General features: G+C 41.5%; 1 protein-coding gene across 1 annotated transcript; it reads left to right on the forward strand.

The window, feature by feature from the left end:
* The first annotated feature begins 6,857 nt into the window (after nucleotides 1-6,857).
* On the forward strand, nucleotides 6,858-21,455 carry LOC139579235 (hydroperoxide isomerase ALOXE3-like). The gene is made up of 11 exons (XM_071407709.1): nucleotides 6,858-6,974; nucleotides 7,710-7,813; nucleotides 7,933-8,102; nucleotides 8,688-8,831; nucleotides 9,195-9,398; nucleotides 9,651-9,737; nucleotides 11,436-11,605; nucleotides 13,327-13,448; nucleotides 19,130-19,230; nucleotides 19,330-19,500; nucleotides 19,672-21,455. The coding sequence occupies exons 1-11, from the start codon at nucleotides 6,886-6,888 to the stop codon at nucleotides 19,849-19,851; spliced, it is 1,542 nt and encodes a 513-aa protein (XP_071263810.1). The 5' UTR covers nucleotides 6,858-6,885; the 3' UTR covers nucleotides 19,852-21,455.
* Nucleotides 21,456-24,630: the final 3,175 nt, after the last annotated feature.

Raw genomic sequence — 24,630 nt, forward strand, 5'->3', positions numbered from 1 at the left:
AGCCTTATTCTAAAATGGATTAAATAAAATTAAAATTCAGTTGACAGTGCATGTCAGTGCAAAAACCAAGCCATGAGGTCAAAGGAATTGTCCGTAGAGCTCCGAGACAGGAATGTGTTGAGGCACAGATCTGGGAAAGGCTACCAAAATATTTCTGCAGCATTGAAGGTCCCCAAGAACACAGTGGCCTCCATCATTCATAAATCAAATCACATCAAATTTTTGTTGTCACATGCGCCCGAATACAACAGGTTTCCGCTGATCACTGCTTCTCGCCAAGAGCTGTCTGACCACATAGTTTAAATCCTAAGCAGCTGGACCCCAGGATTACCACAGCTACATCCGATCCAACCCACAAGATCTCCTCCGAGCCCACTATACCCTCTGTTCCTGAACCACTATCCATGAGTCCTGAATTTTTGGGATGTGCACTGCACAAGCCAGAAGCCCCGAACAGGACTCCTTTTCCAAACACAAAGTTCCGATCCCCACCTTATCCCATCACTCCTCCATGATGGAATCACCATGCCTCCAACTTCAGGGGAAACCCGCTCCTCCAGCACTTGCAGTCAACCACGTACCTCCACCAAGAGCATCTGCTCTTCAGCGCCCTATGGACAACCTCGCCGCTACACCAAGAGCACTCGTTCTCCAGCTCATTTACCCAACCGTGGGACAGAAAATGTTTGCTAACACACTCACAACTCTGGGCCTCCCATCCTATTCTAACCCTCTCTCGCCGGCTTTGTATTCATGTTAGCTGATAAAATTGCTGATCTGATGCACATTCAAATGGCATAAAAAAGCAACACTGCAAAGCTCTCCCTGTCCTCTGCCATGCCCTGATTTTATTACTGCGGATGATATCTGGAAATGTGCATTACTGAGACATGGTTAAGAAAGACTGTTCTGAACACTGATAACCTTTCTGGATATAACCTTTTTCCGCAAGACATCTTCCAGTGGTGGTGGAGTGGCAATTTTTACCAAGGAACACCTTCAGTGCTCGGTTGTCTAACAATTGGTTTTGCTGGTTTTCAGCATTAAGCTTTCAAATAGCTCTTTGTTGATTGTTGCTGGTTGTTATTGTCCACCATCAGCACCGGCCTGTAACCTACTTGCCCTAAGCTCTCTCCTGGGCCCTTACAGTAAGTATGAATTTGTCCTGATAGGTGACCTAAACTGGGACATGATTAAACCACCGGACCAAGTCTTAAAACAATGGGACTCACTAAATCTCTCTCAGATCATTACCAACCCCAAACACCCAGAAAAGGCCCCTCTCCTTGATGTTATCCTCACAAATAATCCTGACAGGTATTGTAGTGGAAGTTCAACTCAGGGACACTCGAAGTCAATATTAAATGAATAATCCTTCATTACCAGCGCGCTGGAGAGGTTCCAACCAACTGAATGCACCAAGTACAATGGTCAATTAGGAGCTCTCTCTTCTGGGGCAGTCCCGTTATCCCTTATATTCTGGTTACAGACATGTTACATAGTTTATAGAGTTGGTTCCGACATGTGTCTGGCACAGTCTCCTATCTTAACTGAATGAACATATTCTGGGCGATCTGCCAGGTGGTCCTAAGGAGGGGTCATGTCGCCCCCCCTCATATCTTTACCAAGCACAGGCAGGAACCAAGGATTATTTATGACACTAAAACAAGATGAACATTTTCAAGGCTGTCTCTTCATATTATAAAAATGTCCATCACAGTATCATACTGGTGCTTTCTGTAATAACCTTAGTGATCACTGTTTCACGGCTGGTCAGTTAAATGACTTGTCCGTATTTGTCATAGACGCTTGGAAGGCAGCCACAGTGCGTCCTTTATTTAAAGTGGGAGCTCATGCTGATCCTAACTGTTATAAAAAGTGTTGGAAACACTTGTAGTATTCTCTCTGGTATGCAATCTGGTGTCCGCTCAGGTTATGGATGTGTCACTGATTACCATCTCTGAGGGTTTAGAGCTTGAGGTAGTCACCTCATACAAGTACTTGGGAGTATGGCTAGACGGTACACTGTCCTTCTCTCAGCACATATCCAAGCTGCAGGCTAAGGTTAAATCTAGACTCGGTTTCCTCTATTGTAATCGCTTCTTTCACCCCAACTGCCAAACTAACCCTGATTCAGATGACCATCCTACCCATGCTAGATTACAGAGACATCATTTATAGATTAGTAGGTAAGGGTGTTCTCAAGCCGCTAGATATTCTTTACCATTCGGCCATCAGATTTGCCACCAATGCACCTTATAGGACAAATCACTGCACTCTACACTTCTCTGTAAACTGGTCATCTCTGTATACCCAGCGCAAGACACACTGGTTGATGGTTATTTATAAAAGCCTCTTAGGCCTCACTCACCTCTATCTGAGATACCTACTGCAACCCTCATCCTTCACATACAACACCTGTTCTGCCAGTCACATTCTGTTAAAGGTCCCCAATGCACACACAGTACATCCCTGGGTCCCTCCTCTTCTCAGTTCGCTGCAGCTAGCGACTGGAACGAGCTGCAAAAAACACTCAAACTGAACAGTTTTTATCTCCATCTCTACATTCAAAGACCCAATTATGGGCACTCTTACTGACACTTGTGGCTGCTTCGCGTGATGTATTGTTATCTCTACATTTTTGTCCTTCGTGCTGTTGTCTGTGCCAAACAAGTTTGTACCTTGTTTGTGCTGCTACCATGTTGTGCTGCTGCCATGTTGTGATGCTACCATGTTGTGCTGATGTTGTGTTGCTACTGTACCATGTTGTGTTGTCATGTTGTGTTGTCTTTCTTTATGTAGTGTTGTGGTGTCTCTTTTGTCGTGATGGGTGTTGTTTTTTTAATCCTCAAAGGAGGCCTTTAGCCTCTTGGCAGGTCGTCATTTTAAATAAGAAGTTGTTCTTAATTCATTTGTCTAGTTAAATAAAGGTGAAATAATAAAAAAAATTAAGATTGAAAAAGAACAAAACAAACAACTTTGTCAACTTTGAGAAAAAGTTGTTTGTTTGCTGGGATCATTCTAACATGTCATCTATCTCTCTGTAGGTGATTGAGCTTGATGTGTCCTGTCCTTCCCCCCTGGGCCATCTGGAGTTTGTGGTGCTGGAATCAGAGCCGTACCTCCCATTATGCTTCCTCAACAATGACTGGTTCTGCTCTAAAGTTGTGGTGACCACACCAGAGGGAGACACAGTCAACTTCCCCTGTTACCACTGGATCTCAGGCTATGAGCGGCTGATGTTCAGGGAGGCCACTGGTCAGTATGTTGGTATATAGATCATTGTCTAGGTTAAGTTCTGAGTATACCTGCTGTGCATATTATACATCAGCTCGCTGAACGTAATTTGTAGTTTATTTTGAAATGTGTGTCAAAGGGGCCATTTTTATGGAATAATGGTGGATATACTTTATATGGCTTAAGATGTTGATCAATCCCCCCAAAACATGAAAATAATCACACTTTATGGCATTTTGTTAATAAGGTAAACTGATATTCAATGAGACCTGGCCAGAGGCCATAGAAGAGAGACAGAGGGAGCTGCAGAATCGGCAAAAGGTGTACCGGTGAGAGGCTGGTTCTGAGATCTTGAAACTCAATTCCTAAGATGCAGAAACAATTCAAAACAACATCAAAATGCTTTTGAATCAGCACTTTTAGAGAGCAATGAACTAAAGTGGTACCAACACGAAAGTAACTAAATGTGCACCTACTGTCTTTTAAAACACACTGTTGGGACCAAAGTTACTAAACTAAAACTGAAACAAAAATGAATCATGAAAAAACTATTTCCTAAACTGAAATAAATTATTAAGAAATCAGTTTGAAAAACTATACTGAAAGTATTATCTTTGCCTCTAAAACAAACTGACACAAAAAACATCAAATTATGTTCAGTTGTAGTTTGTTTTTCTATCAATTTAATCATGTTGACATACTGCTTTACTCATCTCATGTACAGTATATACTGTATTTTAGTCAATACAACTCCGACATTGCTCGTCCTAATATTTATATATTTCTTATTTCCATTCTTTTACTTTTAGATGTGTGTATTGTTGTGAATTGTTAGATACTACTGTACTGTTGGAGCTAGGAACACAAGCATTTCGCTACACCCGCGATAACATCTGCTAAATATGTGTATGTGACCAATAACATTTGATTTGACTACTAAGGTTAAAAAAAAGCATTGGATTGCTGTTAACATGGGCAAGTCACATTGAAATTGACTTTATCATTTAAATCTAACCTAGACTATGACCTGACCCATCACCTTATTTAAAACTGCCCCCCATTGGCAAGAAGTGAAATCCCCCAAAAACACTCAAACTATAGTCCAACAACACATAAATGTCTTCTATCCTCCCCATGCATAGGCTACTTTCTGTCCCTTACACAAAAAATAAAACCAAAATAATATAAAAATGAAATGCTTTTAATCAAATGAAAACAGAATCTAAACTAGAAAATCAAGTCTGAAAATGAATTGAAACTAAACAGGTTATTATTTCTTTGTTTAAATATAAAAAATAAAAACAAAGAACTATAATAGCCTTGTTTGGGACTGAACCCTATGTACGTACAGTTTTATCCAAGTAATATCGAAGCTCTCTTGCAAATGTTTTATGTGGAGTGACCCCACTCGCGATTGAGACTGGGCAATACACTAACACTCCCTTAAACATCTATGTACTTTTTTTTTTACAATGGTTCCATTGAAACAGATGCTCATGTCTTACTTCACTGTGGGTTATACAACAACGTTAGACAGGATGTGTTTCTTCAGCTGTCCAGTCCAAAATATTATTTTAACAGTCTAGGTGAAAATAATAAATTACGACATCTTCAAGTAACAATTATGTACAGTGAGGGAAAAAAGTATTTGATCCCCTGCTGAATTTGTGCGTTTGCCCACTGACAAATAAATTATCAGTCTATAATTTTAATGGTAGGTTTGTTTGAACAGTGAGAGGCAGAATAACAACAAAAATATCCAGAAAAATGCATGTCAAAAATGTTATAAATTGATTTGCATTTTAATGAGGGAAATAAGTATTTGACCCCTTCTCAATCAAAAAGATTTCTGGCTCCCAGGTGTCTTTCATACAGGTAACGAGCTGAGATTAGGAGCACACTCTTTAAGGGAGTGCTCCTAATCTCAGTTTCTTACCTGTATAAAAGATACCTGTCCACAGAAGCAATCAATCAATCAGATTCCAAACTCTCCACCATGGCCAAGACCAAAGAGCTCTCCAAGGATGTCAGGGACAAGATTGTAGACCTACACAAGGCTGGAATGGGCTACAAGACCATCGCCAAGCAGCTTGGTGAGAAGGTGACAACAGTTTCTGTGATTATTCGCAGATGGAAGAAACACAAAAGAACTGTCAATCTCCCTCAGCCTGGGGCTCCATGCAAGATCTCACCTCGTGGAGTTGCAATGATCATGAGAACGGTGAGGAATCAGCCCAGAACTACACAGGAGGATCTTGTCAATGATCTCAAGGCAGCTGGGACCATAGTCATCAAGAAAACAATTGGTAACACACTATGCCGTGAAGGACTGAAATCCTGCAGCGCCCGCAAGGTCCCCCTGCTCAAGAAAGCACATATACATGCCCGTCTGAAGTTTGCCAATGAACATCTGAATGATTCAGAGGACAACTGGGTGAACGTGTTGTGGTCAGATGAGACCAAAATGGAGTTCTTTGGCATCAACCCAACTTGCCATGTTTGGAGGAGGAGGAATGCTGCCTATGACCCCAAGAAACCATCCCCACCGTCAAACATGGAGGTGGAAACATTATGCTTTGGGGGTGTTTTTCTGCTAAAGGGACAGGACAACTTCACCGCATCAAAGGGACGATGGACGGGGCCATGTACCGTCAAATCTTGGGTGAAAACCTCCTTCCCTCAGCCAGGGTATTGAAAATGGGTCGTGGATGGGTATTCCAGCATGACAATGACCCAAAACACACGGCCAAGGCAACAAAGGAGTGGCTCAAGAAGAAGCACATTAAGGTCCTGGAGTGGCCTAGCCAGTCTCCAGACCTTAATCCCATAGAAAATCTGTGGAGGGAGCTGAAGGTTCGAGTTGCCAAACGTCAGCCTCGAAACCTTAATGACTTGAAGAAGATCTGCAAAGAGGAGTGGGAAAAAATCCCTCCTGAGATGTGTGCAAACCTGGTGGCCAACTACAAGAAACGTCTGACCTCTGTGATTGCCAACAAGGGTTTTGCCACCAAGTACTAAGTCATGTTTTGCAGAGGGGTCAAATACTTATTTCCCTCATTAAAATGCAAATCAATTCATAACATTTTTGACATGCGTTTTTTCTGGATTTTTTTGTTGATATTCTGTCTCTCACTGTTCAAATAAACCTACCATTAAAATGATAGACTTATCATTTCTTTGTCAGTGGGCAAACGTACAAAATCAGCAGGGGATCAAATACTTTTTTCCCTCACTGTAAATGGTACTTATCCTCCAATGGAGACTTCTTTATAAGTGCCTAATTGTCCATTTATGTACAGATGTTTGTTTATGCGTACATGTGTACAGATGTAATGTATTATAGATCACATCTCTACTGTACCATGTTTGACTATGATTGTTTTTAGTGTCTCAACTCAATTTGAGTGGTCCACAATGTATAAAAAAACGGTAGTGTATAGTTGTAGCATTTGTGGAATGACGCATCATTTTTTCTAAACTATAAACTCCAAAAAAACAAATAACTCTTAAACACAGAAACATTTATGTGAAGTGACCTAAGCTACCATTTTGTATGTAATGGTGAACGATAGGCTGTGTATCCCGTCTTGATTTACCATGTCTATTCCCTTCAGTTGGAGTATATATGCCGAGGGTCTACCCGAAATAATGAAAGTTGACAGCGCTTCTGATCTCCCTGCTGAGGTCCGCTTCTCTTTCACCAAGGACATTGAGTTCACTTTCACAGCAGTCGAAGCGTAAGTTGGAGCACTGGTTTTCAAAATTGTTTTGCTTAATGTAAAACAGTCACATTTTGCTCTTCCCAGAGTACCCCTGAAGTATACCCCCTAGTGTGCATTTTACCTCTAGGCCTATGCTCTTGTGAGTCTTCACAAGTACCACCTGAGTATAGGCCAAGTATCCCCAGGGGAACATGGGACCCAGGTTGAGAACCATAAGAGGCAGCACCAGGAAATGAATGAGATATTTAATCATCTCTATTGGCATATCCCCAACACACCTTTAAAAATACTTCCTTTACAGTGAGATGAGATGTGATTGTCCTACACCAGTTCAGGTAATTGTGATATTATGAGATATTGGGAATGTGGCCATCAGGGTTGTGGTGGAACGTGGATTATAGGAATGGTGCCAGTAATAACACCCTCAGGCAAGGTTTTCCGAAATGAATTTGTTTTTAGCCACTCAAATCATTCCTGAAATCGTATCAAAAAACAAGCCAATTAACCATCTAGCAGACATTATAACCAAATAGCTGAACTTTTCACCAAATCAAATGCCAATTGACACATAATATTAAGGATATGTGGCCTGTGAATGAATCGATCACCCTAGGGAGAGGATGTAGATGATGAAGAGTAGTGGACCTAGCTCAGAGCCCTGGGGGACATCCTGGCATTGTTAGCACCATTCTCTAATCAACTGCACCATCTTTCTCATGTTGAAGTAAAGTTCCTCCTCTATCCTGGCAGATTGCTGTCACTGAAACTAGAAACCCATTCCACCAACAAGAAACAATGGAAGAGCCTAGATGAACTCAGTCACGTTTTCAATAGCCACAAGACTGACGTCTATGGTAAGTTGGGCTCAGTCTTAAAGAAGGCAGCAATCAAATAGCTCACTGGAATCATTAGTAACTCATTATTATTTTGCACAAAGTTTCATTTTACACATGATCATTTTGTTTTTTTCTAGAATATGTCGAAAAGAACTGGAAGGAGGATGAGTTTTTCGGGTACCAGCTTCTGAACGGCATCAACCCCATGATGATCCATCGCTGCTCCAAGCTTCCAGAGAACTTCCCCGTCACAGAAGACATGGTGAAGGCTTCCCTTTTCGGAAAAAACCTTGAAGCAGAAATTCAGGTTTGTAAAAATGGAGTAATATATGTCATTCATCGTTCTGTTACTGCTCTAGTGGTTTCTTCCTCAGGACATTGTGTGTAGTACAGTACAATATGCTGTACATTGTGTCAGTGTAACGACTTTCCTCTTCTTCTGACGAGGAGTAAGAGATATCGTACCAATGTGCAGCGTGGTAAGTGTCCATTTTAATATAAAAAACTGAACACTACAAAAATACAAAATAACAAAGTGAATGAACAAACGAAAATCGAAACAGTCCCGTATGGTACAGACACAGGAAACAACCACCCACAAAACACAATAGACAACAGGCTACCTAAATATGGCTCCCAATCAGAGACAACGACTAACACCTGCCTCTGATTGAGAACCATACTAGGCCAAACACATAGAAATAGAACAACAGAACAAAACATAGAAAAACAACATAGAATGCCCACCCCAACTCACGCTCTGACCAAACTAAAATAAAGACATAAAAAAGGAACTAAGGTCAGAACGTGACAGTCAGTACTCTTCCTTTGGCATGGTGGTGTTGTTGGTAACATCTGCCTCCCTAACTCATTAATGTCCTAACCTAAACAGAAAGGCAACATCTTCCTGGTTGACTACAAGCGTCTACATGGAGTGACTGCAAACGTGATCCACGGGAAACAGCACTTCTTGGCTGCTCCTCTCTGCTTGCTCTATGTGACCCCAGAAGATAAGCTCATGCCCATCGCAATCCAGGTACATCTCACATAAGAGTGAGATCTATACTTCCGAAACCCCAATTAAATAATCTTAACAGAATGTTTGCCACTGGGAGTTCTCTTGAACCAAAAGGAGTCCCATAAATGGACATAAATATTGCCCAGAAATTAACTAATTGACCAGAAAGCAAAAAGCATGAGCAAAAGCATATACTGTTAGCCTAAAACTAAGGATTTGGGGGTTTCATGATTGATGTTATATCCTATGTCTACATGAACCATACCGGCAAAACTCGTTTTAAGCAAACAACTATTAAACTTCCGTATGTCTTTAAATTGTAACAATATACACATTCTCAATTAATGAAGCAAGCCATGATTGTTCTGCTTCCTTTCACAGCTGAAGCAGGTGCCTGGAGAAGACAACCCCATCTTCCTTCCTACTGACTCTGAGTATGACTGGCTCCTGGCCAAGATCTTTGTGAGGAACGCAGACTTCGCTGAACATGAGCTGAACTTTCACCTACTAAGGACTCACCTGCTGGCTGAGGTGTTTGCCGTGTCGACACTGCGTAACCTACCAATGGTGCATCCCCTCTACAAGGTACATACTTACTGCTGTGCATGCAGACACTGTTTGTTTTCAACTGTTATAACACTACAGTTGTGCGAGTTCTCATTTTCCTATTAACTCAATACTTTTAACATAATTAAGAGAACCTGAAGTATTTGCAAATAAATGTATTCATTGTATGTATTTTTTGTAATTGAAAGTTGCAGTAGGTTGTAGTATACTACAATACATAGCTTTTTTAGTTGTGAATTTCATGTACGATTGTTCCATCTTTCTCCATAGCTCCTGATCTCTCACTTCCGCTACACTCTGCAGATCAACACTCTGGCTAGACAGGCCCTCATATCAGAGAAGGGGGTGATCACAGAGGTACTGCCTATTCCATTCTTATATTGTTGTGTTCTATAAAACGCTAATACTTATGGAATGTCACAATGCTAGTGGAAACTGATTCAAAAGCATAAGAGAGCTCTGTGTTAAAAGATGAAGCACCCTGCTTTCTGCATGCTTATAAATGCACCGCTGATACAAACCATTTCCACTAGCATTGTTACATTCTCCAAAAATGATTATTCTGGACGTTCCTAAATTTCCAGCTAACTTATTTAAAAACTGTTCAGATTAAACAACATGAAGTACATCTGAAATAAGGCCTTCTAAACACTATACGATTATACAATCATAACTTTTGTCACGTTCCCCAGCAAAAATGTCACTCAAACAGAAGGGGGAACTAACAGAGTCACTGACCAACAACCAAAACAAAACAGGTGTGGTTTTAGGAGGGGTTCTGAAAGACACTCATGGGGGTGTCCACTGAAAGTTGACTAGCCACAACAACTGGAACCTAAAAGACACCCACCATGAGCTCCGACAAAATTTGCCCAAGAAGAGGCAAACAAAAGAAAAACCCACATCAAACTTACCGACAAGAAGCAAACCAAAAAGGTGGCGCAAAACGAAATCAGACAAAGGAATGTTTTTCTAGAACTCAAATAGGGAAAGGTGTTGACCCTCCACATATCTCAAGACATCTGGAGCAGTGGGCCACCCACTCTTAAATAGCACCTGGGCCAGCACCGGTGAAACACCTGCCCACTAACAAGATGGCAACCAGCACAGGTGTAACACATACTGTCTAATGAGGTGACACCAATCGGTGCGCCCTACATGCTAACGAGCTATACTGTATGTGCTAAAGTCCAACCTCAAAACATAAATGGAAAAATCAAAGCCTGTAACTCATTGGACACTGAGCTGGTTATCATTTTGAGATGTATACCTAGCGACACATACCGCTGCAGAGGAAATTGGTCATCATGCTGAACTGTCAGGCGTTGCCTAGCGACACATACCGCGGTAGAGTAAACTGATCATCAGGCTGAACTGTCAGGCGTTGCCTAGCGACACATACCGCGGTAGAGTAAACTGATCATCAGGCTGAACTGTCAGGCGTTGCCTAGCGACACATACCGCGGTAGAGTAAACTGATCATCAGGCTGAACTGTCAGGCGTTGCCTAGCGACACATACCGCGGTAGAGTTAACTGGTCATCAGGCTGAACTACAACTAGCTGAAACAAGCCACCTGCGATTCCCCACATGGTAGCTTCTTGTCATTGTTGCTAGCTATCTGACCGTTCAGACTCATAACACACAGCCATCTGCCCCATCGATGCGTGTGCATCATGTTTGTGATATCAGGCAACCTGTTTTTGTCGCTTAAACCACAGGGCTGCCCTGGCGTCTGTCATTAACAAGTTCTGTCATCGATAACCCTGTTTGATATTTAAAACATCGATCGCCGTTAGAACGCACTGCATGTCCTATTATATGACACAAGGGTTGAAGTGATAGGTTTTTCTCACTGGTTACATAAACCATGTTTCCATCCAACCATTTTATGTGGCTGAATTACCTGACAGGCTTGATGGAAACAGCACATTTTTGCAAAAAAATTAAATAATAATAATAATACTTTAGACCAGGGTGGATATTTTTTTTCTCTGTGAAATAGATTATGTTATGATTAAAAAAAGGTGAACTATCCCTTTAACTCATCTTGAAGAATGCCAGTGTAGGAGGTCCAGGGATGATGGAGTTCCTGAAGAAAGCGGTGGCCTCATTGACCTACAGCTCCCTCTGTATGCCGGAGGACATCATTGCACGCGGTCTGGAGTCAATTCCCAACTTCTTCTACAGGGAAGATGGACTCAAGCTGTGGGCCATCATTCACAGGTAGTTTGTGTACAAGTCTTTTGAGTTTTGTGGTGAAAAAAATCCAAGATCTGTCAATTTGACAGCACAATTAGATTTGTGCATTATAAGGAGGCTAGTTCATGCAGCTACATGTTTGCTCAGTTTACTAACTGTAGTTAACTCCTTCCTCCAAAGTAAAAATGATTGGCATCTTACATTCAAACAATGAATCCTGATCTAGGATAACTTTTAAAACATGAAATTATTTGGCTTGCTCTAAAAGGATTTGGCTAAAAGTAAATCTACCCGTCTTTCGGATGGGACGTTAAACGGGTGTCCTGACTCTCTGAGGTCATTAAAGATCCCATGGCACTTATCGTAAGAGTAGGGGTGTTAACCCCGGTGTCCTGGCTAAATTCCCAATCTGGCCCTCAACCATCACGGTCACCTAATAATCCCCAGTTTACAATTGGCTCATTCATCCCCCTCCTCTCCCCTGTAACTATTCCCCAGGTCGTTGCTGCAAATGAGAACGTGTTCTCAGTCAACTTACCTGGTAAAATAACGGAAAAATAAAATAAAATCATGCTGCCAGATTATAATGAGGTTTACGGGATTTTTTGCAAAGATTTGTGCTCTTTTGCACTATGACAATGTAGCCCATAATATCAGTGCTGGGTCATTCTGTGAAATTAGTGCCTTTTGTGTACCTTTGATATTTTTAAAGCCTGTTATATTAAAGCTATATTAAATAGACCTCATGGAAAATTCAATTCATTTTTTTATATGAATAAAGTCTTGCTAAAGTGAAAAAATTCAGCATTTTAACATGTCCCTCTGTGCATCCTCTGTGACTTCTAGGAATATTTTAACCCCCTTAACCTCAACATTTCTACAACTTTTCAACATTATTTTAAAGCTTTAGTTATTTTGTTGCTTTGACAAAGTAATTTCTGAAGATTATTATATATTTCACATGATTAGTGATTCATTTTTATTTATTTTTTATGTTCCTAATTTTAAGGTCAATCCTGTTAAGTGAACTGAACTCTTTTTAAAATGGTGAACATTTTTTGTTAACTATTTTTTTTGTGAAGAACATTGAACATCTAGTCAAATCATAACAATTTGACTAGATGTCAAAAGCGTAACACTTCAACCCAGTTACCCACAGACAGACAGACAGGCTAGAAATGTTTTCACAATTTTTATTATTTTTAAATGAAGCTTACATTCCTGGGTCGCTCGTCTTTTCAGTTCGCTGCAGCTAGCGACTGCAACAAACACTCCAACAGGACAGTTTTATCTCCATCTCATCATTCAAAGTCTCAATCGTGGACACTTACTGACAGTTGTGGCTGCTTTGCGTGATGTATTGTTGTCTCTACCTTCTTGCCCAATGTGCTTTCGTCTGTGCCTAGTTAAATAAAAATGTAATTTCCCCTCCCTGTTGCACAGAACAAGCTTCCATTCCCTGTCACCATGAGATTTATGGCTGATTTAAGATAAAATCGTCAAAACACTTACGGTCAACCCTGTTACTTTGTCACTTAATAGGCACTTACTATAATATTTTTATTTAACCTCTGATATATATTTTTTAATGAAGTTTAACATGTGCTCTTTATGACAATGTTAAAATTAGGTGAAATAAAAATCACCAAGTTACACTACTCATAAGGCCCCTAACTGGTGGAACAGCCCTGTGTTTTGTCATAGTGTTTTTCTAATACCTGATGTTGTCCTGTGGTTTTGTATAGGTTTGTTCAGAAAATGATTGGTCACTACTACACCTGTGACTCAGACGTCCAGAAGGACTCTGAACTGCAGAACTGGATCAAGGAGATCTTCTTCCATGGCTTCCTGGCAGAAACCAGCACAGGTTACACTTTTCTCATTTAAAAGACACACTAGCTCTTTCTCAACTCTTAATCATAAGACTACATCAGTGCAATACAAATGTACAGATCTGATTTGTTGATGAGTGTTTCTGATAATACGTAATATCCAGAAACGTAATATCCAGAACATTCCAAGTGATTCCATACAGTATCTACTGTAGGTTTGAAACCAATTGGCATCAGATTTTCATGTGAATATTCTAAAATCTTTTTTCAAATTTTCCCACCAGTGGTGTTTCCACCAAATGGACTTGTTGCAGATAGAAATCAGTGCATGATGACAATTTACTTTTTCACATTTAAAAAAAAAAAAAAATCTCAAGTTCAATGTGTTTCCATCACATTTTAAACTCTATCGATAGTTTTGTCACAAACTGTTGCGTTAAATAGCAAATGTGCCTACTCTGGTCTTGGCACGTGTGCTCTAGCCAACAGCTGGCAGATACAGTGAGGATGGGGGTAGTCTACATTAGGAGATTATTATGGCAGTCAAGCATCTATCATCATGTCACCAGAATAAACCTTCGATATTTATTGGAAAGTAGCATCAAGCTCATCACCGTGCACTTTCACCACCCTGGGAAGTTCATCATAATTTATTTAATCTGTAGCATGTTGCTGAAATGTGTATGCTAAAAACGAGTGGCTGTGTCAGTTCCTGGAACCATAACCACGGAAAGCGAGGCCCGGCCCGTTGCAGCTCTATAAACTTTCCACAATAACCAAGTCGTAGTGGACCACACACCATATCTTTGCGTGACTCCAAGTTTTCTTGGATATGATGGTTATTATATCAATATTTGCACAAAAGATATTTCCACTGCCATTTCTTGCATAATTCATTTGACCGACACACAAATATCCCACAATGTCGAACGAACAAATGATCTGCTGTCATTTATTGTAATTGTACCGAAACTTCCTGTTTCCATCACAGCTGTCATTACTTTTTGTATACAGTTTGACTTACATAAAAGCTGTGGATGGAAACATAGTTACAGAAACTAATGTAATTTCATGGTTCTTTCAGTGGTGGATGGATGACTCTCTTTGTGGATACAATCTAGATAGAGACTGATTACTCTTTGTTTTTTTAAATCTTTAACTGAACACTTTTATAAGCATTCATAAACTGCCATTCTTCCTGTTCTCTTCCAACAATTAACAAACATCTGACCAATCAGAATAGCGCAAAGTAGTTGCAAGGTAGATAATCAATTACCATTCCAATTCACCACACTGTAGAACTAACAATAGTGGCTTAGAAAATAACTCATACAATAATCTTACATTTCTTCCCTCCTCCCCCTAGAGAAACGTCCCCGTTTCTACATTCGATAAGAAAAGAATAATACTGCTGGAGGTCCAAAGATCTGTAGACTTCTCACTTCAGGGCATAGACTCCCCTGTCACTTAAGAGACTAATTTGGCGTTCTCAGACGAACTTTGCTCCAGTTCTGCTGGTTGGGGTGGAGACATCTGGTCTACTGAGGGGTCAGGTGGGTCAATGTCTAATGGGCTGGGCAAGAGGGGTCATGACAAGGGGCCTGGTGAGGCACAGGGGGATCCAGGGACGTCTCAGGTAAGTAGCGTTCCCATGTCTCACAGGGCCTAGAGAATCTGAAGGGTAAGGCACCTGACAAGGCTGTCAGGGTCAGAGGTCAAGGAGGTGCAGGAAAGTGTTCCACAGGCTCATTCGTTCCAGATCGTTCCAGAGGTGTACGGTCTTAAACGATTTTAGTGGATCACTTGGGTCTTGTTAGATTGGTCCAGCAGGTACCTGACCCTGTAGATTACACCAGGGTCCTCTTCTGTAGATCCAAGGCACTCCTCAAAAGGGACCTTTCCAGTGATGTGAAAGCTTCTGATGTGCTATTGTAAGCCACACAAGGTCTCCTGGGTTGTAGAGAATGTGCATGACATTCGTCGTAGTTCCGTTTTTGTTGAAAGTGAGCATGTTCTGTGTGGGAGATCCAAAGGACACACTGGACCATGTCGGTGAGTTGAGCTGTATGATCTGCTGGCGATCCCGGTGTAGAGACGGACCACTGCAGTCCAGAGGGGAACAGTAGCCTGGCTGACATCTTCGCTTCTCAACCATGTGTCAGACAGAAGAGGCTGAAATCCGTTGTAGATGGAGTGCTGGTGTTGTAGGCCAGGGTAAGTTGGTTGAGGCACTCGTCACCAGAGTGTTGGGGCAGTGTCTTGGTCAGGAGATTGATGAGTGTCCGATTTTAAATTGTTCCACCATCCCATCACATTGTGGATGATGGGGGCTGGTTCTGGTCTTCTAAACTCCCAGCAACTGGCAAAGGTCTCGGACAATGTCTGCCTCAAACTGATGTTCTTGGTCAGTGTTCAAGGTCTCTGGTATGCCATGTTTGCTGACAAAGTTCTTGAAGAGACAGTGCTGGTCTTTCAGGGCACAGAGGTTGACGCACTTTGAAAAATAATCCTGCACCGCAAGCACATAAAGTGCCTTCAGAAAGTATTCATACCCCTTAGCTTATTCCACATTTTGTTGTGTTACAGCCTGAAATCAAAATGGATGAAATAGTATTATTTTCTCACCCATCTAAACACAATACTCCATAATGACAATGCGAGAAAAAAAAACTTTTTTTTTGTGCAAATTTATTTAAAATTAAATGCAGAAATATCTCATTTACATACGTATTCACACCCCTGAGCCAATACATGTTAGAATAGCCTTTGGCAACAATTACAGATGTGAGTCTTTCTGGGTAAGTCTGTAAGGGCTTTGCACACCTGGATGCCGACACATCTTTCTAGCGAATTTACACGCTGAAGCTATGTTGCGCTTGGTGACCTCTGATTGTTTCATCCTAACATCGTTGGTACCAACGTGGATAACAATATCCCTATACTCTCTATGCTCACCAGTTTTAGACTTAGCCAGCACCCTCTTCAGGTTATCCTTTACGTCTGTAGCCCTGCTCCCTGGTAAGCAGTGTATGATCGCTGGATGATGATTTTTAAGTCTAATATTGCGGGTAATGGCGTCGCAAATGACTAGGGTTTTCAATTGGTCAGAGCCAATGGTGGGAGTCTTCGGCAGCTCAGAACCCGTAACGGTGGAGGGGAGACTTGAGAAGGCTCTGCCTCTGACTCATTGTTTAAATGGGGAGAACCGGTTTAAAGTCTCTGGCGGCTGAATGAGCGACACAGGTTGAGCATGCCGACAGCATTTCTTTCCAGGAGCCTTGAGAAAATTGTCTGGCTGTGGAGACTGTGCAGAGGGATTTATACTATTATCTGTGCAGAGGGATTTATACTATTATCTGTGCAGAGGGATTTTTACTGTTATCTGGACTTACTGGTGGCACAGGTGCTATTTCATTCTTTCCTACACTTAAATTGCCCTTGCCTAACGATTGCATCTGAAGATGGGCTTGCAACACGGCTATCCTTACCATAAGGCGATAGTTCTCCTGTATATTATGAGTACAGCGACTGCAGTTAGATGTTACTACTTAGTTTTTCCGGCTGGTGGAGGTCCTGTAGAACCATGTCCAGATAAAGCATCCATGGAGAAAAAGTTGAATGAAGAAAGTAGAGCGAAGAAAAAACTAAGAAGTTGTTGTTAAATGTGTTAAATGCAGATTGATGAAACTGTTATTAAAAGTAAAACTGAAAAGTTTGGCAGGTAGCCAAGTAGCAACAAACAGCACAGCAGCATGGGGACAAGTCATCCATCTTCATAGAGGGTGCAGCAACATCCAGGGAAGGTGATGTGGTACAGTAGGTCTTCCACAACTGATATCCAGTAGGGCATGTTGTTGTTGCAGGAAACCTAGCCTAGTATCACTGAATGGTGGGCCCCTCTGACAACTTGAAACTCATGCTTGAGATGTTATTTCCCTAGGGGAAATGCATACTGACAAAGTCCAGGGAATGTCCAAACATTGTCCATTGACAGAGCGAGCAAATGCAAAGGATGTCTTCATGGGGCGCTTTTTCAGAGCTGGATGTGAAGTTCTGAAATCCTCACTGATGATGGAAATGGTCGATCCTGGGTCAAGAAGAGCAGACACTTCAATTCCCTCAAAGATGGCAAGTATGTTAGCTGAAACACCCTCTGTGGAAGCCATCTTGTCACTTTCGATTTTGAACCGTGTGGTGTCAACAAGGAGCTCTGGTGCACTGACTGAAGTTTGCTCCTTAACAAACAACTAGTGATCGTTTCCCTGCTGTGTGGAACCAGACACGTTAGACTGCCTAATGTCTGTCAGGGGACTGGAAGTGTACAATGCACCTGTAATGAGGGCTCACCTATGCCTCTATCCTTGGAGGTCGACTCGGGCTGCCGTGTCATCTGTCCCTTGCATCAGACTGGTGCCTATAGTCTGGGTAGTGAACTCTTGGTGGGTAGTCTAGAGAGTAGTAGCGACAGCTTCCACCATCAGAGCTCCAATCACGTTGGCATTGGCAGTATTCTGGAGAGGCAATAAATTCCAGACGGTGACACTCTGGGCCACGGCATTCAGGTGAGTAGTAGGCTCATGATGGATGTTGAGTTTGATGGTCTGGTGAGAAGCCGAGTGCTCTTCTGGCAGCATCATTGGATGGGGTCGAGGTCCTGTCGGCCCAGAAGCCAAAACACTGTGTGAGGTTCTGGTTTTGGCTTGAGGCCAAGGGCTTTCTTGAGTTTGGTCTTGACAACAGAGTAGGTCTTCTGAACCTTTAGCGAAAGGCTGTCCCAGTAGAGGAATGCTGAATCAGCTAGGTGTGTGGGCAATACTGAGGCTAGCACAGGTCCGACTCCATATCTGGCAGATTGTACATTGCCTGCACAGCCACTTCAAAGCGACAAGACCAGAAAGCAAACAACCTGTGCCATCTCCCTGAAAAGCTGGTGGTAGGTAGATTTTCAGGCGTCGTGAGAAGTGATGGGGGCTAAAGTCAATAGCATTGTCCAAAGGTCCAGCTTGATTAGCATTGTCTAATGGTCCAGCTAGTTTAGCATTAGCCAGAGGTTCAGGGCTATTGTTGTTCAGAGATTCTGTTTCAGACACGTTCCAAGAAAGTAGCAAAAAGTTGGCAAATAAGTTTAAACATTTTTGCAAAAGTGACAAAAACTGCAGTAATCCTCTAAATCTCTCAGAAAAAGATAGCAGCTAGCTCTTACCAGCTGTCCAGATGAGTCCTTCATCCTTGTGCTAGCTGGTGAAAGTATCTACAATGTCCATGGAAAAATACTTCCTGTTAGCTTCCAACAATTAACAAACATCTGACCAATCAGAAGAGAGCAAAGTAGTTGCTAGTTAGATAACAATTACCATTCCACAAAATAATTGCTTATTCGGCTGTATGTTTCAATAAAACAAAGCATTTGTCCACAATTCATAGATTTCTGATTGACTCATTCACTGACAATGAAGCAAAGCGAGCAGTGTACAATGATACATAATGTATCATGTGACTAGTTTTGCAGCTGTCTGCATTCGGCACTACAGAGAGAGAGAGGGAGAGAGGGCAAACTCCACCAAATTAGTTTCAATGTATGGAATCACTTGGGAATTTCTGTATTTTAGGTCAACTTCCCTTTCATGGTTAACATTCCAAAACTATATCCCGGATAATTAGCTAAATGTCAATACAGTGTCTGAATGAAGTGGTTTACTGTACCTTCTCCATGCAGGAATCCCTCAGTCTTTCAGTTCAGTGACAGAGCTGGTCAAGTTTCTCACCATGGTGATCTTCACAGTGTCTGTCCAACATGCTGCAGTCAACAATGGACAGGTGATGAAACCTATTGTGTGATTTTTAGCTTGCCGTGTTTCTGATGTATTATATTGGAAAAGCAAAGTAGTTTGATCTATTTCGCCATTGTCATTCCAGTTTGATTTTGGGGGCTGGATGCCCAACTTCCTCATCTCCCTGCAACGTCCACCTCCCACCACTAAGGGGCAGTGTACTGAGAGCACCATGCTGAAGACCTTCCCTGACGTCAATACCACCGTCAATGGCATGGCAGTGGTGTACCTTCTGAGCGCGCAGTCCACTGACTATGTGAGTATATGAGAGAAACTGTATTAAAATATATTCTATAACTTTAAAACATTTCATTACAATCCTAATCGAATCGTTTCCTTAGTAGTCATAATTAAAATATCCTCAGTGGTTCATGAAACAACAGTTTCCATGTTATTTCAAATTTCATCAACTCTCTTGCCTCCTTAGGTTGCTCTTGGAAATGGCTATCAGGATCACTTCAGCGAGAAGACCCCTCTGGAACTGATTCACAAAACTCAAGATATGATGAAGAAATGCAACTTTGAAATCCAAGGCAGGAATGTCTCTTTGCCCCTGTCATATACCTACCTGAATCCCAACAATGTGGAGAACAGTGTGGCCCTGTAAAATGAGTCGGGGGCCGTATTTTGTAGGCACCAAATGGAAGAAATGCACAGATACAGGGAGGGACTACCTGGACTTGTCCAATAAGAACCACTTGTTTTCATTTTCCATTGAAGCATGTTTTACAAACTTTTTCTACGGTGTGCCCTAATAAATGCAACCTAGGTAATTGACTTTGGTTCAATTGTTAGATACATGTTGCACTTGAACTAGAACTTGAACTGAAACAAAAATATTATAAATAACATTTTACTTAACCCTTCTATTATGTTAGAAAAGACTATACACGATTGATGTTCTGGGCCAATTTGGAAATTACATTAAGTACAGTTTCCCTTATCAAAATGTGGCTGCGGATCTGACTTTTCCCAGACCTTTTCTTCTGAAAACAATGTAGTTCTCCTTCCCTTCACCTTTCTCACTGTCAATCAAGAATGATAATTCTTCAAGTTTTACCGGTGAAACATCCATGCAGTATCTGCATACCAACCATTTAATCTCAGTCAGTTTGATCTTCTTGAGCTATACAGCGTTTCAAACTATCCTACAGTGTTGTTTTGAATGATGTACATTGTGTGAATTGTGGAGCAGATAGTGTTAACTGTAGCATAGCCTACCTGTGTATTTTGCCTAGTGGACCTATTAAGTTTTGGCCACATGAGAGAAAAATGCCCTGGTGTTTTTGTCTTACAGTAATGTAATACTATGCTATTATAGTCGGTTCATAATGTGATCTTGCAGACATTGATTCAGCTTTGATCCATCTTTATTAAAGAGCACCATTCGTCAGAGTAGCCTGTTCTCTAAGAGCAGAGCAAGGACTGTGGTAATGTAGAGAATAAACACATGCACAGAATGTGATGAGCAGAAGCTTCAGGATCTTTAGTCCGGAGAATAAAAGCTCAGGGAAAAGTCAGATCGTCAGCAACTCCGTTTTATTTAACCTTTACTCCACTTCAAATAAATGTTGCTCTGTGCAGGAAGCAGCTTGTTTCTAGGACACACCGTTCAAGAGTTATAAAGGTCAAAGTGTGGGTCAAATGTACCCAGAACATTGTAGATGTCTCGTTTTTTGTTGTTGTACTGGGTTGTATTTTACAAGTGCATTACCCCTACCCAGACAAGAAGATGAAGAAAAATATTTTTGTGATTTCAATCAAAATATTCAGGTCAACTTAAGTTTAAACTTATGTTTTTTGGGGTGGCAGGTAGCCTAGTGGTTAGACCGTTGGGCCAGTATGTAACGTCCTGACCAGAGTTATTATGTGTTTTGCTTGTTTAGTGTTGGTCAGGACGTGAGCTGGGTGGGAATTCTATGTTGTGTGTCTAGTTTGTCTGTTTCTGTGTCCAGCCTAATATGGTTCTCAATCAGAGGCAGCTGGTAATCGTTGTCCCTGATTGAGAATCATATATAGGAGGCTTGTTTTGTGTTGGGATTTTGTGGGTGATTGTTTCCTGTCTCTGTGTTTGTGTTCTGCACCAGATAGGTCTGTCTCGGTTTTCACATTTGTTATTTTGTTGTTTGTATAGTGTTCCCGTTTATTGTCAGATTAAACATGTTGAACACTAACCGCGCTGCATTTTGGTCCTCTCCTTCAACTATGGAAGAAAACCGTTACACATTAACCAAAAGGTTGCTGGATCGAATCCCCGGGCTGACAAGGTAAAGATCTATCGTTCTGCCCCTGAACACTGTTGTTGTAAATAAGAATTTCTTAACTGACTTGCCTAAAAAAATAACTTCTGTCTTCTGTGTCTTCATCATACACTTTGGTCTAGTGTAGCACAATCCGTAGAGTGAACCTTAAAATAGTCATTAACTCCAATCCCCTAGGGTCATGGCTATCCAATTAGGGAGCGAGAGACACCACTCGCTGTTTTTTTTCTGGATCAATGAAAGTCAATGAACTAAGTAGACCAGACTTAGCTGTTATTGCATTGGTGTCCAAGTTAAGTAGACCGGAACTGACAAAAATAAATAAAGGAAACAGCTTAATTTACAGTGCATTCGAAAGGTATTTTGTTACGTTACAGCCTTATTCTTAAATTATGTAATAATTTTTCCCTCATTAATCTACATACCCCATAACGACAAAGTAAAAACAGTTTTTTGAATTTTTTCAAATGTATAAAAGAAATACAACTGAAATATCACATTTACATAAGTATTCAGACCCTTTACTCTGTACATTGTCGAAGCACTTTTGGCAGCGATTACAGCTTTGAGTCATCTAAGGTATGATGCTACAACCTTGGCACACCTGTATTTGGGGAGTTTCTCCCATTTGTCTCTGCAGATCCTTTCAAGCTCTCTCAGGTTGGATGGGGAGCGTCATTGCACAGCTATTTTGTCTTGGCTGTGTGCTTAGGGTCGTTGTCCTGTTGGAAGGTTAACCTTCGCCCCAATCTGAGGTCCTGAGCGCTCTGAAGCAGGTTTTCATCAAGGATCTCTTACTTTGGTCCATTCATCTTTCCCTCGATCCTGACTAGTCTCCCAATCCCTGCCGCTGAAACTTCCACACAGCATGATGCTGCCACCACCATGCTTCACCATGCTGATTGGTGGAGTGCTGCAGAGATGGTTGTCCTTCTGGAAGGTTCTCCCATCTCCACAGAGGAACTCTGGAGCTCTGTCAGAGTGACCATCGGGTTCTTGGTCACCTCCCTGACCAAGGCCCTTCTCCCCCGATTGCTCAGTTTGGCCGGGTGGCCAGCTCTAGGAAGAGTCTTGGTGGTTCCAAACTTCTTCCATTTAAGAAAGATGGAGGCCACTGTGGTTCTTGGGAACCTTCAATGCTGTGGAATTTTTTTGCTACCCTTCCCCAGATCTGTGCCTCTACACAATCTTGTCTCAGAGCGCTACGGACAATTCCTTTGACCTCATGGCTTGGTTTTTGCTCTGATAATGCACTGTCACCTGTGGGACCTTATATAGACAGGTGTGTGCCTTTCCAAATCACGTCTAACCAATTGAATTTACCACAGGTGGACTCCAATCAAGTTGTAGAAACATTTCAGGGATGATCAATAGAAACAGGATGCACCTGAGCTAAATTTAGACTCTCAAGTCATGTCTGGTATTTCTGTTATTTAAAAAAAAAATGTGCTAAACTTTCTAAACCTGTTTTGGCTTTGTCATTATTGGGTATTGTGTGTAGATTGATGAAATAAAAAAATATTTTTACGAAATGTGGAAAAAGTAAATGGGTTTGAATACTTTCCGAATGCACTGTATCCACCATCTTTGTTAGGATTCAGGATGCATTACCAGAGCTGGCCAAGATCGAGCAGTTACTTTTTTGTAGTTAATTTTCTCTAAATATAAAGGCACAACCTAGATTCGAACCAATGTCTTAAGTAGTTGAACTTGTTATTACTCCAACCTCGTGAGTGACAAACTGACACGTTTTTAACTACTTTTTATCGAATGATCGACTTTGATTTGACAGCCTGCACATGCACAGTTCAGCGCGGGACGACCGTTAGACCCGAGGACATGTTTCTGGCATTCACTCAGCTAGCCAACGTCGCCATGACATCGCCTACAAGTGTGATCAGGGATTTCTATTGGAGAAGCACTTTTAGCCTATCTTCATACTGTACTGTCTTTGACCTAACCTTGTAGTAGGTGGCCTTCCATTTAGTAGGTGGCCTTCCATTTTCCAGCTTCCAGCTAGACCAGGAGATCCAGTGTAGTCCCCCTGGGGACAGGTAGCCTTGGAAGGGTACTATCTTTCACCTGCAGCTCCCTTCCTCTAAAAGGGCAGTGTGGGGAGTAAACTTCAAAATGTCCGCTACCTACATCCCATAGTGCCTTGCTGCTGAGAGCAAGTGATGTTCCTGATTTATTAGCAGTGTAGCTCTCAATTGATCCTGCTCAATAAAAGTGTGGGGAGCTGGAAGGAAACTACTGTCCATGCAGCCGAGATAGAGATAGTAGCTGTACCTATACTTTGTGTTTGCCTTATGTAAGAAACTATTTTATATGTTGGCTGATCAAGAGCTTTTCGATTTCATTAAATAAAGTATTTGTTTTTTATCTTCATCCTTGTCTCTATGTTCATGGTCCATGCGGCCCAAGCCTGTGCTTTATTTTGCACACTAACTTCAAAAGATATTCATTTAGAAGCAACCTTTGTTTTGGGAAGAAATTGGAATAATAATGGTGTTTAGATAAAAGTAAGATTTGCTACAGCAATTTGTAAGTTCTTTGTGATAGCTGTAACTGTTATTATCACTACCAAATCAATAACATCTGATGTCAAAACACAAAATGTTGTGCAACTTTCATACTGTAGCAGGATATTCCATGTAGATTGCATTTGCACGTTTACATAGAATGGTTGTATGTTGAACTATACTGAACAAAAATATAAACGCAACATGCAACAATTTCAACGATTTTACTGAGTTAGTTCATAAGGAAATTAGTAAATATAAATAAATTCATTAGGCCCTAATCTATGGGCATGGGCACAGCCATGAGTGGGCCTCGAAGGGCATAGGCCCACCCACTTGGGAGCCAGGTCCAGCCAATCAGAATGCATATGAGATGCTCTGATTAGCGCTGACTCTAGCCACCTCATCCCCCTTCACTCCAAAGACGTCGCCTCATGGTTCCCTCCACAATCGCAACACTTCACATTCTCCTCACTTCTACAACACATGAGATGGTCTCCTCCACAACATGTACATCTTGGCTTTCCCCTTCTGCAGACACTTTCCACACGCCCAAAAGCTTGACAGTGATCACACTGCATCCCTCTTGGGACAAACGCTCTT

This window comes from Salvelinus alpinus, chromosome 6, assembly GCF_045679555.1.
Source record: "Salvelinus alpinus chromosome 6, SLU_Salpinus.1, whole genome shotgun sequence".
Classification (NCBI taxonomy): Eukaryota; Metazoa; Chordata; class Actinopteri; order Salmoniformes; family Salmonidae; genus Salvelinus; species Salvelinus alpinus.

Coding starts and splice junctions, on each gene's coding strand:
- LOC139579235 (XM_071407709.1), top strand. CDS start 6,886: ATGAAAGTTGACAGCGCTTCTGATCTCCCTGCTGAGGTCCGCTTCTCT. Junction 6,975..7,709: donor ACTTTCACAGCAGTCGAAGC/GTAAGTTGGAGC, acceptor CTATCCTGGCAG/ATTGCTGTCACTGAAACTAG. Junction 8,832..9,194: donor TCATGCCCATCGCAATCCAG/GTACATCTCACA, acceptor TTCCTTTCACAG/CTGAAGCAGGTGCCTGGAGA.